General features: G+C 30.1%; 1 protein-coding gene across 2 annotated transcripts; it reads right to left on the reverse strand.

Moving 5' to 3' along the window:
- Positions 1-723: 723 nt before the first annotated feature.
- LOC109789959 (oxysterol-binding protein-related protein 2A) lies at positions 724-16295 on the reverse strand. 2 transcript variants are annotated; one of them, XM_083075376.1, is made up of 11 exons: positions 15194-16285; positions 13037-13396; positions 9460-9556; positions 8032-8474; positions 7211-7366; positions 5458-5625; positions 5167-5307; positions 4726-4953; positions 4498-4611; positions 1736-1926; positions 724-1336 (listed from the first exon to the last, which is right to left on the reverse strand). In XM_083075376.1, the coding sequence occupies exons 1-10, from the start codon at positions 15608-15610 to the stop codon at positions 1747-1749; spliced, it is 2304 nt and encodes a 767-aa protein (XP_082931502.1). In that variant the 5' UTR covers positions 15611-16285; the 3' UTR covers positions 724-1336; positions 1736-1746. The 2 variants fall into 2 exon arrangements, 1 of the variants encoding a protein (XP_082931502.1); XR_014434112.1 differs by lacking the exon at positions 724-1336 and having other exon boundaries at positions 1890-1926; positions 4498-4648; positions 15194-16295.
- Positions 16296-16899: the final 604 nt, after the last annotated feature.

Below are 16899 nucleotides of genomic sequence, written 5' to 3' on the forward strand. Positions count from 1 at the left end.
ATAACATTATTTATAGATTCTTAACATGTAAAAGTTTAAACTAAATATAATTTAATATATTATTTTAATTATATTTTTTATAAAATATAATAATGTTCATTAATAATAACAAATTTAAATTTAGAATAAAAAGTATCAAATTAATATAATATGAATTATAAAAAATCAAGATATTAACAATTATAGATTAGCATAAATGATTAAATTATATTTTAGTAAAAAAGTAATAAAAATAATTGATAAATTAATTTATTTTAATTTATAATATTTATTAAACATATTTTAAATTAAATTTTAAAAATTAAAAATTAAAAATATTTTTTATTTAAAAAAATGACTGGTTCAAACCAAATTTTTAGCTTTGATTTTTTGCCAGTACAACCTATTTTTTTACTGATTCTGACCAATTCTTAAACACTTCAGCTTCAGTTACTTTCTGATTAGTCGTCAAGCCAATTCTTTGACCGTTCGATTCGATTTTCAAAATAATGTTTAAAAACAGTTGTTCCTTAGTATTATTTGGTAAAGTTAACACTGGCTTAAGAACTATACGGTGGAGATTACCTTTCAAAACAGGTTTGAATGGAATTGTTTTTGAAATGTGTCTTACGGGCTTTTCTTGTGATGCATATGTATTAGTCTATTCCTTGCTGCCAAGTCCCATGGCTTTCAATTGGACTGGACTCATTTTAGCTCTCCAATCAATGCAAGTACACTTCCAAGTCAGATAACACATCTCTTCAATTTATTAATTAGAAAATGAAAACAAATGTGAAATAAATTGATAGCCTTTTGGCCAAGTCAGTAGCTATATCAGGATCAAGGGAGAGAATCTTACATAAGCTAATAATACCCCCAAATAATTACAAACTAACAAAATTCAAGAGGAAAAGAAAACTGACAATCTAAGCAACCTAATCTAAGAACTGTTTCTAAGCTGAAATCTTTGCTCAAATATATTCTCATCTAGAAGAAGTAACAGCCTCAGTTTGATGTTCTCAGTGGACCACAGCCTCCTACGAAAGAGCTGTGTACGTGTAATGCTTGGTCCATTAGGTTAATTACAACTTTCACCAGCCGCAGGCGAATGAAATCATTTAAATTCAGAAAGCAACTTTCAGATAGAATCGCTTCAAGATAAATGTTATCTGTCCCTTCCCTTGCTTTTGTTGTTAAAAGGGCAATCCACAAACCTTCCCAAGTAGAACTCCAAATAGCCTCGTTTCCGGAGGTTCCAAAAGGCTACTCTCCCTTTGATTCAGTAAAACAAGTTTCCACCATGAAAGAAGGTTCAAGATAAACCCTCCACACACTAATTTGCATTCATTATCATTATCTGCAACACAAGAACAGTATTAGCATGTTATCTCCACAAGATCATTATTTGGTGACACTGGTGCTTTAAGACCTATATGTCCCTCACACATGCAGGATAAAAGTTATTCAGAATGATACTCCTAAAATTTAATGAAATTGCACAAATACTATTACTTTTTCTATTCCTACTAATTATCTTTTTAATTGTTTGAAAAATATTTAACTTATACTTCTTTAACATTACATTAATTCCCTTGATTATTTAATAAACATTACTCTGTGACTTCTTTCAAGAAAGGTTGATGTAAACGTATTAGAAACAGGTGTCAATGTAATTTCACAAAATCTTAGGGAATGTTGGTGTAACTTGCTCTAAATAATAATAGAATAGTATCAAACATGGTTAGGTAAACATTACCTGAACTAAAATTATGATGCAGCTAAAGGATCAAAATTGCCTTCATTAATTTCACCGAAGATATTTGGGCATCCATTCCATCTTCCTTGAGCTCTCGTTTCCCAATACCCGCCAATGTATCGAAACGTTCCATTTTCACCTTCTCTGTGGAACCACCGAGGCTGCCATCCATTTTCTTGCATTTTCCTTGACTGTATGAAAATGATTATCAAAATATAGACAAACGAAATTAAAAGATCATGACCATTAGTTATTGGCATCACAGGAGAAACTAATTTAAATAAAAAAGTGAAATCTACAACGATTACATGAGATGCATTAGCTTTAAAAATAAAGGGTTAAACATATAATTTAACATGGTTGAATTAGGTTCCTTTGACTGAACACACGTTCAAATCAGTCTATCACTCGCTTAGCTTCTCCTTTAAAGCATCGAAAAGTAATAACTTCAGTTCAACATCATTCCAACAAATATCTAAACCCAACCTTAATTCCTATACATGCCAAGGATCTTTAATCTGGTCCATTATCCATGAAAACATTACCTATTTAGTCTATGTCACCTTTAATCTCTATATGCGTTCTTAATTTAATCTATATATATAGAGCATTATTAATTTGATTCCTATATAAGAACTAAATTAAGAATATATTAGAAACCAAATTTAGAATGTAAGTTATTGATCATCATATGACAATAAAAATTAAACCAATAATGTTTGTGCAAATAAGAATCAAATTAAAAAAAAAAACGTATGATCACACCAAATTAAAAATCTACGACACATAAAAATTAAACTATATGTTTAACCAAAATAAAACTAAAACAAACTTTTTACACAATTCAAACCAAAAAAGACTAAAAAAAAACAAATAAGCCTTGCTTTACACATGCGGAGTTATAATTTTTCACATGCAGAGTTATATACTCACTCATTTCTGCAAAGTATTTTAGCAAAATACACTCATTTTTTATATATATTTTAAGAAAATCAAAGAGCTAATATCGACTTTAAAAATAATTAAGTGTACGTCAGCAACCATTGTTTTAAAAAACAAACTGGTTCAACTGAAAACTAGTCTAGACCGAACCATTAATTCCAAATAATTGAAGCATATTAGAACCGATAAAGAACTGATCATAGTTTTTATTGATTTAAAAATTTTATATTTTAATTTCTCATAATTATATACTCTATTCCATAATAATTGTTTTATTAAAAGAAAAAATAAGTATAATGTTAGTTTTTCAAATCAGTATTAATTACATTTTTTTCATCTATATCCCTAATAATATTATGTAAAAAAAGATTTTTGTTTTGTATAGTTTCTAGTAAAGAAGATTAATCATAAAATTAATTTTGTAAAATTCTTATTTTCTTTCAAATATTTATTAGTTTTTCTTGATTTATATAAAATAATTTATGTCAACTATTATTATAGAACGAAAAAATATTATTTTATTATTTAAAATATTATGTAATATTAAAAATATAATTTTAATTAGTTCTTTTTCAATTATAATAAAATTATTGAACTTTGAACAAGTTTCTTCACTTGTTCATTCTTATCCAGTTTCAAAAATATTGTCAGCAACTATGGGTGCTAATATACACCTTTTTTTTTAAGGATATATTAACCAGTTGCATGTTTAATGCGCTTGAACATACTTTAAAAATTAAGTGGTCATTCTTGACAAATCTCATAAGAGTTTAGGCCCCATAAACAAGTCATCAAGTAAGTTAGGGTTATATATAAATGTTTTTAATTCTAATAGAAAATAATTTTGATCTTTCCAGAAAATAGTATTGATTTTACAATTTGTTTGTTTAAGGTGATTTTAAAAAGAGAGAAATAAGTGAAAAAAAAATATAAGAAAAAAATTAAATTGTGTTGTTTGAAGTTTGGGAAGAGTGAGAAATGAGAGGAGGGAGAATATTAGTTGAGCTCACATAAAAAATATTTACCTTCTAAGATGGAGATTTTGGTGGAAGAAATAAGAAAAAAAATTAGTAGGACCATTAAAGTTGAAATGAAATATTTATGATTTTATTTTGAATTATATAAATGTTTTTAAGGAAAAATATATTTTTTAATATACATTCACGCTTTTTTCTTTTTAACTTTTACTCTATTTCTCTTGATTCAATTAACTTAAAAATTTACTATATTTTACTCATTCTCTTTCCTCACTTACTTTTTTCTTTTCAAAATTTTCTCATTCAAATAAAGTATATCCATAAATGTCTAAAATATTATTTAATAATGATGTGACATAAACTTAGATATATGTCATGTCAATAAACCATTTGTAAATAAGTTATGACATGACATGTCTACATACATATATTACATCAATAAATAATAAAATTAGAACTAATTTAAATATATATAAAAAAGTAAAACCAACAACAAAAATTGATTAATGAAGCCAAAATTAATTATATTACATAAACTAAAACCATACTTTATGAAGTGAATTAGAAAGAGTATTGGTATTTGTACACCTTAATTTTATATACTCATCTATTAAGTGTTCAGTTATTTTATTTCTTATTGCATTATATCACTTATTATATTTATATATTTTTACATCCTATCGTCTATTAAGTGTTCAGTTGGTGTCATGAATGTCCAAATTTTTTTTTCTTAAGAAATTCACAAGATACGGGTCTAAAAAGAACCCCGTATGCAACGAAAGGAAAAAGCAAGGAAAGAATTGACATTTCCTGAACAAAGCATGGTAGAGTTTTCAGACATACCATTCTTTGCCTCTTTTCCAACCTTTGTTTTTCCATATTAGCCTTCTCGTATTCCCCATTCTCTAGATGCCGCTGATCCGGTCTCAGCCTGGAATCCGTGGGCGGAAGCTTCTCCTTTAATCCGTGATCAAATACCCGGAATCAGAAAAGGCTATAACAAACAATTAGAGATGCATAAGAAGATAAAGGAACACGCACATGGAATAATGATTTCATACATCATTATACCTTTAGGCCCGGAGTAAGCTCATTCAAAGTGATGGCAAATGATGTCAAATTGTAACGGGTGAGATTAGATGGTGGCTTAGCCCTTTTCCATAACAAGTTTGTGTCTGACAAAGTGAAATCTTTTGGCTTCACATGCACTTCACCATTAACATAATACATGCTGTCATCCCACTTGCCAAATAATGTGGCAACCTTTTTTCCCGTTACATCTTCAACAAAGCCATGCACCTAATTAGACATAAAGCATATTCTCATGAACAGTTTGTCAGGTAAAAAGCACATACAAGATAAGATTCCTTCAGATATTTTGAGTGGGGTAAAGGAGAGAAAACTAAAATTACAGGCGAACCAACACAAACTAAAGGCTGGGTTAGTAAAAATAGACTAGAAATAATATATCAGGCTTCAAAGGACAAAGCAGTTGTTAATAAAAACTCCTACCTGGTGAGGATTTCGATCAAGAAGCGCCTGTTCTTTGAACTTGACTCTGCACGAATATTGGCGATTACCACGGATTTCCATGTTCCCATGATGGTCACAATATATTTTGCCAAGGATAAGATTATAAATTGTAGTCGTGACCTAGGAAAAACAAAAACGATTACAACTATTATTTATAATTTGATATAATATATTATAATATGAAGCTTAGAAAGCAAAGTCACTAGCACTAGTCAGTATACAACTATACATAGTCCATGTAAACAGAGTCATTTCACGATATATCTATACCTTACTCCACTGAAATATTTCCCCATCATCAAACTCTAGGGTAAGAACCCCAACTGGGTCAAGCTGAATTGACCTTCCCCAAAACTTTGACCGAATGTTACTGTCGGCCCAAAACTTCCATCCTCTACCTTCACAGTGGCAGGCAACGACGGTTGGATGGTGACTCACCTGTTTCACACATTATCAGTTGTTTGAGAAACAGTAAATACTGACAGGTTAATTGAGTTACCTGCACATTGTACTCTATGTTGAGCATATGATAAGAACACTATCGTTGGACCTATTTAATAATTTAAGCAATTTTACCCCGCGAAAAGAATGACATAACATTAACATAACAAAACCATTGCTCAGTTATCAAGTTGCATGCCACCAGTTTGAGCATCCTCTTCACTTTGGTCCCATTTCTCAATATCAGTTAATAAGTTACTTTATCTTCTGTTGTTTTTGTGGAAGAACGCATGTAAAAGATTTTGATGATGCCAAACAAATTGTAGAAAACAAGAGGTCAAGTTAAAGCAAGGTGTTCAAGAAACAAAAATCTCAATGTATTTTAGATAAGTCTTATTAACCTAGTGTAAAAAGAAATCTTTAGAAAAATTGCATAAGGTTCTTGGCCATTTAAAATAAAGAATTTCAAGAAAACTCAAATATAATCTTTTATATTAATAAGGTTTTGAAAATAAAGGTTTTCTATATTTTAAGTTTTAATAAGGCAATTATTGTTTTAAAGAGTCTGGTAATCGATTACAAGTACATGTAATCGATTACTAGAGGATGAATCTCATATGTTCAAAATGCACTTATTAAAACGTGCCCTGGTAATCGATTACCCATTCCCTGTAATCAATTACCAGAAGTTAAAAGTTTCAAAATTTGAATTTAAATTTTACACCGTTCCAAACGTTTTGAAATTAAACCGTTGTAATCGATTACCAAGTCTTGTAATCGATTACCAGAGCCTATTTTCTGGGAAATTTTAGAAAGACACAACTCTTCATGAAAAGTCATGACCTATGAAACAATCATCTATAAATACCAATAATTTTTCAGAAAAAGGTTACGAACTCAATTGTGAAAAATTATCTTTACAATCACTTGGCCAAAAATCATTTGCAAATATTATCTAAAGAGTTATACTAGATCAACAAAGTGTAAAATCCACTCTTCAAAGAGAGTTGTTCTACTTCATTCATCTTTTCTATTGATCTGTAAAGGGAAAATTGTTGTTCTCCTCGGTGGTCTGTGATTCTCAACACGAGGAAAGAGAATTCCTAGATGTTGGAGAATTTGAGTCTTGTAAAGGTTACAAGCATAGTGAAAAATCTCAAGTGGGTGACTTGAGGACTGGATGTAGGCAAAGTTGGCCGAAACAGTATAAAATCAAGTTTGCAATTCTCTATCCCTATACTTTTACTTTTGTTGTGAAGTTTTTGCATCATTACGTACAAATTGTTTATGATATTGATTTTATAAGAAAGAAGTTAGAAAAACTAATAAAGAGAAGAAAAATTATATAACTTAATTCACCTCCCCTCTTAAGTTACACGAGGCTACTCGACTAACAGTTTTTCGGAGCAACTGAAAAATATCTTACATGATAGTAGTAAATTTGCTGGAAATTTCACAATTATTTTTTGAGGTAAAGGTGTAGTTATAGATATTCAAACCAAAACTAGAAAGTCATTTATGGTACCACATCTATATCTGGGCCAATTCTGTGCATCATTAATTTAAATAACAGGGAACTAACCTTCTCAGAAAAAAATCGGACTCCTTTGTCTGGATAATCAGCTTCGTATGTTTCCCCTAACAGTGGATTAAAGGGTTTACAATGACGACCTTCAGATGATGCATATCCAGAAACTGCAAAAGCCGCAACATGCAGTGCCCGAAGGAGACTGTTTCCCTGAAAATAAAAACTCAAAGGGTTGAACTGCCACATTCAAGCATTAAATCATGTCATCTTTGTAGTGAAACTAAAAATAAAAAATAATTATATGTTGTCAACTGATTATTAAGATCTCCACCTCACAAAATTCCTTGGATTTATCTGAGAAGAGATCACTATATAGAGAAGATGCACCAGTTGCGTATGTGGCAATTGATCAAAACTATGCATCTTAAGACCAAACAAATTCGTATGAATTTATGAGGTATAGTTTTATAAAAAACTAGTTAGAAGAATTTCATTTGATTCATGTAGATACTATTATTCTTAGACATGTTTGACCACAGTTATTATTTTCACAATAAAACAATAATGTTTAAATATAGTTATAGTAGCATGTGTCATAGTAAATTCACAAATGTAACAGCATAAAGAACCTTTTAAGAAAATTAGACATAAATATATCAAAATTACAAATCAAATGATAAAAAAGAATTGCAAGCTGAAGAGCAGTACATACATTCCATTTAGCACTACCAATCGTGACAAAAATTATCTAAGGGGAAATTCATTTATCAGATAGACCAATAACACAATTAAAGGTCACATACCAACACTAGTTAGAAATTTGTTATGTTTACACTGCAAGAGAAGCACAATCAAGAGAAAGATGTATATCTTACTGATTTTCCATACTCATAAGCTCGATCCAGTAGAAAAGAGTACTCCAAGTCCTCAAAACATTTCTGAAGAGATGATATTGGCTCATTAAAGTATACAGGTAGACACACTCGGGTGAGATCTTTGCCCACATTGTCTTTGATAATTGACCAAAGACTAACGCCCTTCTCTTTCTCAACAGGATCTGGAAGCTTCTTTCGCCTTTCTATCTGAGGGTAGCCAAAATCATTGATTGTCTTCTCAACAAGACTGTTCTCCAAATTAATGCATTGTGTGTTAGCTTCTCCAGACATATTCATTGGATCCAAAGCTCCTGTTGACCCACACCTAGAACCAAGTTCTGTAAAATACTCTTTAGTGTCATAATATGAGATTTCATCTTCCTCTGACACTTCCTCCATCTCCTGTTTCTCAATATCATCAGATGATTCAGTAGTACTGCATTCTGAAAACCAAAAGTTTCTGTGAAAAATAATACTAGAGTCTGAAAAGATGAGATATTATATATCAAAGGTTGTAGATAGGTTCATTGCAAACATATTTACCCAAAGATAAACTTCTGCAATTATCAGAAGACAAATGCAATTCTTATGATCATTAGAGACAACAATAAGCACAGTCATTTGTGTTGTCTTTTTCTTTTTCTATTTTAATGAATCAAAATTTGAAATACTTGTGGTCATCAAGTTCACACATTAATTGCTTTACAAATAAACTGCAATATAACAGGAGCAACCATCAAGTACAGGATCTTCCATAAATGTTAATGTATTTTTCCATCATGTACACCAGGAGCATGGGTTAAAGGCATTAAATACATCCTCTTAAATGCTTTCAAGTACTTACAAAATAAAGCATTAAATGGCTTTTGTATTCCCGATTCAAAAATGTTTTCTTTTCTAATAAAGACTCTATTTTAATTCCCTTAACCTATGCATAAGATAGAAAAATCCTTATTAATTTTAACCAAAAAATACAACTTATAAGCAATCATAGCCTATCAATTGGACTTTTGAAATAATAATTTCTTGCCAACTTGAATCTAAATGATAGTTAAAAACTTAAAATATTAAAAAATAAATTTTGTAGAGATTAATGACAAACGAATGAAAAAGATGCTAGTGAATTATTCACAATGTGGATTTTAAACTATACAGCTTAGAAAAATTAAAAGAAAATATAGATTCATGTTCTGATAACAATTAGCAAAATACTTTCCATAATTCGAAAAGCAGTTTGTGAGCAACAAGATGTCAGCAATATTTCTCATGATCAGATCACAGAACTATAGGTCTCTATGATCACATTCGAGACAACAAATATTCTAAAATATTAAATATTAGCACATGATAATTACATGAAATGAGCAAAAGAAAGGTCACAGCATATGTAAAAATTATATAAGTATAAAGTGATATATAAAGTAATACCACTATATTTCCCACGTCCTAGACTTGAAAATCCATTCTTTGTTAATTGGTATTCACTGTCATGCAAGGCAGAGGCCTCAGGTTCAATGTTAGCAGCCTGTTCATGATCAATAATAACAAAAGACTAGTTTAGTAAGTGACATACAGAGTAAAAAAAAGCTTCCACAAACACATGCTGGCAAACAGAATGGTAATCAATTATGAGTACCATGGTTCATGATTTATGATCTTTCTTTGGGTGGGAGAGAGAATCAGTAAACAATACCATCAAACACGGTCACCAGTGACAAGGCTTTTAGAAAAATCAACAGATCAGTCAAAATGCATGGCCAAATGAACCGAACATATCACGTGATGTAACATGCAATTAGACCTAGTTATTGCTTCTACAAACAACAATAGCACTCCAGTTTGAACTGCAGCAATACATTAACAGCTTATATCATATGAAGCTAAAGCCATAAATCTTTTACCATTTGACAGACCGATGACAATTGACAAGAAATCTTTTCAAGTACTCCTTTTGTATCATGAAATTTTATGTTTAATATTTTTCACACTCCTTTAAAAATATTTAATATTAATATGTTACGTCTAAAATATATTCGTCTAATATATTAAAATATGTAAAATAAAACTAATTATGAAGTAAAAATAGTAATCGTCAAACAAGAGTATATGTGAAAAAAAGGAATTAATATTGTTTAGAATATGTAAAATATCAACAAAAAAAACAAATAAAATAAAATAGAAAGTCAAAAATTATGGTTGGAGACTATAATATAAGAAAAAAAATTATTGGACACCTCTATGTATTAATACATTGATATAGAGACAATACTGCTTTTGGTAACCACTTTTGATGTCCACCTTTATATAGATATAATTGTCTTTATTTTTATTTTGTAATTTTATATTTTTTTAAAGTATTCATAAATAATCATTTTACCTCTACAACTATCCAAATTATTGTTTACTCATATTTAACTTCAATTACTTTTATTTTTTATTTTATAAATATTTTTAAATAAAATATACGAAAACATGAAGCGTTTCATCTATGCACTAGAGTTCAATTATAAAATTTGACAAATGAGAGATAGAAAAAAGTGGAGACTGTCAATTTGGTATTTGAATTGTCTAATAATAGCATGTTTTGATAGATAAAAAAAAAAGCTGGAAGGGAAAAAAATTTAGGATTTGAATCGAAAGAAAGTATGGAAAAATAAAAATTGTAAATTTTTATTCCTAAAAAATCATTTTTTTCATTTTTATTTTACTTTATTTCTAACAAACAAAAGAAAAACATCATAATTTGTATTTTCTTTTATTTTTATTTTTATTTTTTCATTAACCCAAACATGACATAAGTGTCCATAATAACACTTCATAAGATAATAGAGAGAAAAAATATTGAATGAGTTAGCCAAATTAGTATTAATTTTGGCGAGCTAAAAAAAAAAGAAAGTTGGAAATATAACAAATTTTAGAACAGTCAATGGCTTAAAGCCAAAGCATTAAAATTAAATGTCTCGTTACATTAAAACAAAAAAAATGTGGAATGGCACACAAAGCATATGTCGGACAATATTTTTTTTATGCAAGTAATTTTTAGGTGAATGTTTTTGTCAAGCTGGCTCAATATTGATCCACCCAAATGAACCACCACAGAAGTTAATATATATATATATATATACTTGAGAAAACAAGTTACATGGACTCTTTATATTATAGTTTAATTTGGAGAGTCTGCAAGTGCTATTCTACAAAATTTAAGATGGAGTTGTCTGAACTCTAAACAAATACACAATAGTATTTTAAGTTTTCAAAAGCAAACAATTGTCAGAAGCAGGGCGGAGCTTGGTTAGGACATACGGGTACCATGACCATCCCCCCAAATATATATACGGGCTGATTCCATGATTCGTATTTTATATTAAATTTGTATGATTCAAGTGTTAAATTAAAAAAAATTAATATTTTAATTAATATATTTTTATAAAATTTAAAAATTATTTAATATTTTATTTTATTAATTTAAATTGAATATTATTCGTAAAAATATTTTATAAATAAATTTAAATATATATATATATATAAAATATTATATAACTTTCAAACTTTTCAAAAAATGCATTGACTTAATATATATATTAAAAACTTTTATTTTGATAATTAAATTATTAAAATTTAATATAAAATATAAGTTATTAAGTAAAATAAGATTATCAAAACTTATTAATTGAATAAGGAAATCCAAATATAAAATATAAGTTATTAAATAAAATAAGATTATCAAAACTTATTAATTAAATAAGGAAATCCTTCATTTTGTTGTATACAATATTTTTAACAAGTTTAACCTTCACAATTTTAATCTTGAAAAAATTGTTTCCAAAGACAATAATAACTACAGACTATCCCACTACCGTATGTATTCAAGTGGGGCACGAAATACTTTATGTCCACTAATTTATACATATTATAAAGAAATTCACTAAATGTAATTTTTTTTCTCAACTTTAAGTGCATCATTATACTGATAAGCAAGCAAAAACCTCTTATATTTCTTGAATAATCCAACAACCACTCTTAATATCTTTTTTTTTTAAAAAAAAAAACTACTTCATGTCTCTTTTCTTACTAGAGTAAATACCCGAGATTTAAACACACAAGTTACTTATTGATCATTAAATCTTATCATGAATGATCAAAATTAAAACATAAAAGTTATGTGTATTTTTTAAGAGTCACATTATTTATTCTCTCACTTCATATAAAAATAGTCCTCTCACTAAATATTCTCCTACAATATTTTGAAATATTTTTTCAATTATTTATTTCTTAATTATTAATGATTTCGAAAGAGCATATAGAGTTTTAATACCCAATTTTTTAGTTATTGAATAAGCATAAAATCCTTAATCATTTTCTTTATTTTTGTTATTTTATAGACAATTTGATGTTAATATGCATTCTAAACTTTTGTTTTTTTTTGTAACATTAACCTGTATGATTGATTTAATAATATTTTTATACACCATTTTTCATTAATTGTCTTTTTCATTATAAAAAAATATATATTTTTTTTACATTTTTTTCAAATATATGTTTATAGGAAAACTTATACAATATTGATTTAAACCTGCAGATTTTCTCTTGTGGATTATTATACAATTTTTTTATGATTTTTATGATTTATTTATAAAATTTTTGTTATAATTTTGATAAAATATGATTATTTCCTTAAATCGTTGGAAAAATTATATAGCTTTTCATATTCTTATATGAATTTTGTTTTTATATAATAAAAAAAATTAATGCTTATTACAAAAAAATTGTGAATATATTTTCTATTTTTTAAAATTAAAAAATGAATTAATTAGTTAGTTAATATTTTTATAATATCATTAAATGTCTAAATTCATGTAATAAAATTATATAACTAAAATTATTACATTTAATTTATTATAAGTTTATTATTTTGATCCTAGACCAGAACTTTTCAAGTTCTACCATTAATCAGAAACATTCCAAAAGTAAATCATTCCAACAAGTAATGAAATAGTGAAATTACCTCCAGCTGTCTTATTGTATCTAGCAAGTTCGTTCGTTCTTGACATAGGATCTGAAGTTGCTCTTGTAATTTGGAGAACTCGGTGAGCATGATTTGCTCACACTCCTTGATAAGGCTCTCGCTACTACCCTCTTCAATCAAGCGCTTCTTGAGCCTCTCAGTTGAAACAGATATATGATTTGGTGCGAGGGAAAGATGGTCACTCAGTGGTCGAAGTGGATACAATCCACGAGTTGAAATCAAGGCTTGGATCCACGCCACACGGTCCTTCCTTGAATCGGTTCTCAGGTGGAGAGTCTTTGTTGCTGTGAATATATAGAACCTTCTATCGTCTGACTTGCTCTCTCTAAATGACGAGATCTGCTTAATATTCACATAAGATAACTTGAAATTCAAATGAACAAAAAAATTATTATGTCTAATTTTTTTTTCTATTTTAAAAATACATAGATTTCAACAGGAACGGGAAAAGGACGCGTATCAAATTAAGGTTTTTTTAATAAAAAATAAATAAATAAATAAAAGACAATATTTGGAATAAAATGAAAATTTGAAGCAACAGCAACTATCAACCACCAGAATACCAGAGAAATTATTATTAAACTTGTCCCCATGAGAAACATAAGCAGGGAAGAGAGCCCACCTGAGAAGACAAATTAAATTTATACAGAAAGATTGAAAATGAAATTACCTCACTAGTTATCAGGACATGAGGCCGCTATTAATAGACTCGAGTGACTCGAGATAGAAGGTAGGGTAAAAAAAACAAAAAAAAATTTACTGTCTTCAACTACCTTTTGTTTTTCCCTTTTATCCAGGGAGAAGAACACTTTGTCTTGAATGTTGACCTTAAACAGTAGGATCACACATTTTAAAAGATAAAAAATTTATATAACTGGATGATACCCCACCACTATGGTGGCAAGTCCCACATAAACATATTTCTGTTGACAAAGACAAAAGAGGGACCTTTCCATATTTTTTCACTTTTTTCTTATTTTCTAACTACATATAAATAAAAAAAACTAATAACCGAAAATGCTTTTTCAGTTTTTCTCCTCATAAAGTAAGGTCGAGGCATTATAGTTTACAACGAAACTCTCACTCACGCATACCCGGAAGAAGCACACAAAATCCAACATCCCTAATTTCACGCATCTTTGGATCACTAGGCTCACCACTGTTAACATTTGTTTTTTCTGCTCTAGAATGTGCATCCCTAATTTCATCCATCTTTGGATCACTACATTCACCCAATGTTGATATTTGTTTTTTCTGCTCTAGAATGTACCAGCTTCAGCTTAAAGCTTTTTTATAGACGTCAAAAGGGTAAAACAAATTCAAGTTACTGAAAATTTCCAGTTTGGTGTAATTTTTCAAGCTTACACTTTAGTGGACTAGAAAAGGTTGAATTTGCAGAAAAATAGGGGTGGACATGAGTAAGTGGCGAGGAAGAAGCAATCAAATTTTAATGCAGAAGCAGAGGCAGATTGATTCCAACCAATGCAGATGGAGGGAAGGCAGAGAGAGGCATGACGTGACGGCAAGTTAATGCCATAGGACTAATAGTAGACTATCCCTACCCTCCGCGGTCACCTGTTGATGTGACCCACTATACATTAACAACCAGTTAAAACTGTAAAACAGGAATTAAAAAGTTGCAACTTTGAATTACAAATCAGATAATTGAGAACAACGAGGCGGCCAAGTATGGTAGAAACCAGCGGGTTTTCATGTTGCTCAGGCATCAAAGCTCCTCTCAGATTTTCTTCCACACTTTTTACACTGTCACCAGAACAATCTAAAAATTTTCATGGCCGGAAATCAATGAAATCAAATCTTGCCTTCATAATTAAAAGGAAACTAAAGTGTTATATATTTATTTTTAAAATTTTAAATTAAAAGAAAATGTTGCCTCTACAGGAAAGTTGCAGTGAGGTAGCGCCAAAATCGTGTACACGATACTGTCAAAACAAGACCGAGACCTGACCCACACTATAACGAGTGACTCAGATCAGCACCAAAGATAAACCTTAGTAAATTTCCATAATCATAATTGAAACAAATAGTTACAAATAATTGCAAATAATAATAATAATAATAAATTGAAGAGTCATACGTAGATAGCTTTGAGTTTTTTTTTTTTTTTTTGTTTACCTTGAGATGGACAACGGCAGACGAAGAGGAGGAAGGAGGTTTGTGATTCTTCCGACGCATGGTGGCCGCGGCGGCGTCTCTGGCGAGGCGATTGGCGGTGACCTCTCCGATGAGGCGGACGTCGTCGACGGTAGATAGGAGGTTGAGATTCTCCGGCCACCGGAGCTTGGCGTAGGAGAGGACGCCATTGCGGAGGAGGAACCAGCGGGATCTCCATCCTTTGCCGTAATTAGTCCACTTGTAGAGCACGCCGGCCACCGTGGCCTCCGATCCCCGGCGCGCAATGCCGTCAGATCCGCCCGCCGGAAGACTCCTCGTCCTGGAAAGCGCGGCCGCCTCTGGCTCCGGCGAGTCGCTCCCGATCCCCGGACTCTCCAGCGAGATGCAGCACAATGGGTGCATTTCCTTCACTCGCATTTTCAAAGCTTCTCTTCTTCTGTTCTTATTTCACTTGTTCATTGGAACAGAAACAGCATTCGAAAGTGATGTGAGGTGAATGAATGGTCTAGGGTTGAAAAAAAAACCCGAAAGAGATAAAGGTTTAGGTTGGAGCGATGAGGAGCTCTGAAACTGAGAAAGAAGCAGATCGAAGAAGTAGGATTAATTAATAGCAAAGTGTGTTGAATGAGAAAGACGCATTGGTTAAATATAAGAAAATGAATTAAAGTAAAAGGGGTTTTGTGTGAGGGTTGATGAATAAAAATTAGTTTGGGAGAATGAGAGAGATGTGGATAGATATATAGAGAGGCTGAGGCAGGACAGTGCAATAAAGGAAAGGGGGTGGGCAGAATGGTAATTAAATTAAATTAAGAGGCTCTTTTTGAAGTTGAAGCATGAGAGGAGTGAAGTGAAGAACCAGCTTTGACTGGTTAAGTCGTTGAGATGCCACTGCACTGCTTCTTCTGCTTCTTGTTCTTCACTCCAATCTTCTTCTTCCGTTTTTCTTTTTTCTTTTTCTTTTATTCATTCATTTTGGATTTTTTAACTTTTGGAGGAGATATTAAGGGAGGGGAGTTCTCGCGAGTGAATTGGAGCGTGAAATTATCGGTAAAATATCGCGGGGGTGTGTGAACTGTGAATGAAAGAGAGGCAGCGAAGGGAGACAGGGTAGCACTGTGGCAGTTGACGACGATGAGTAGGAAACTGGGGCGTGTTATAAATGCTATTTACTGCATAATCATTAATTTTTCAACTTTCAATATTTTCCTTTCTTCTTGTGTTTTCTTTTCTCACAAAAATTCCCATTTCAGTGCTATTTATACCTGCAAACTGCAAAGAATGATGATGTGCTTCAAAGTTTAAAATGTCTCTCAATGGGGTGCTTCAATCCAATTGAAATAAAGTAAAGAATGTTTCACTAAAGATTAATGATTATATTTACCTCACTTTTTTACTGGTATATTTTCTCCGATCTAAAATATTAAAAAAAAATACACATAACTTTATTTTTTAAACTATTATTTTTTTTACATTAATTTATAATAAAAAAATACACAATGAAATATAAATAATATTAATATACAATGAAAATTTACAACCAACTGTTAAATTTTCATATCACTCCCATTTTATGTTCATTATATAAGAATATATGCCGTCGAAACTTTATTCACTAATTATTGTGAGATAAAAAAAATTAGTGAAAGAAATAAGAGTATATCATTATTTTATATCATATATTAAGTCATTATTCTCTCCAATTTTGA

The sequence above is a fragment of the Cajanus cajan genome, chromosome 5, assembly GCF_000230855.2.
Source record: "Cajanus cajan strain Asha chromosome 5, NIPB_CcT2T_4, whole genome shotgun sequence".
Lineage (NCBI taxonomy): Eukaryota > Viridiplantae > Streptophyta > Magnoliopsida > Fabales > Fabaceae > Cajanus > Cajanus cajan.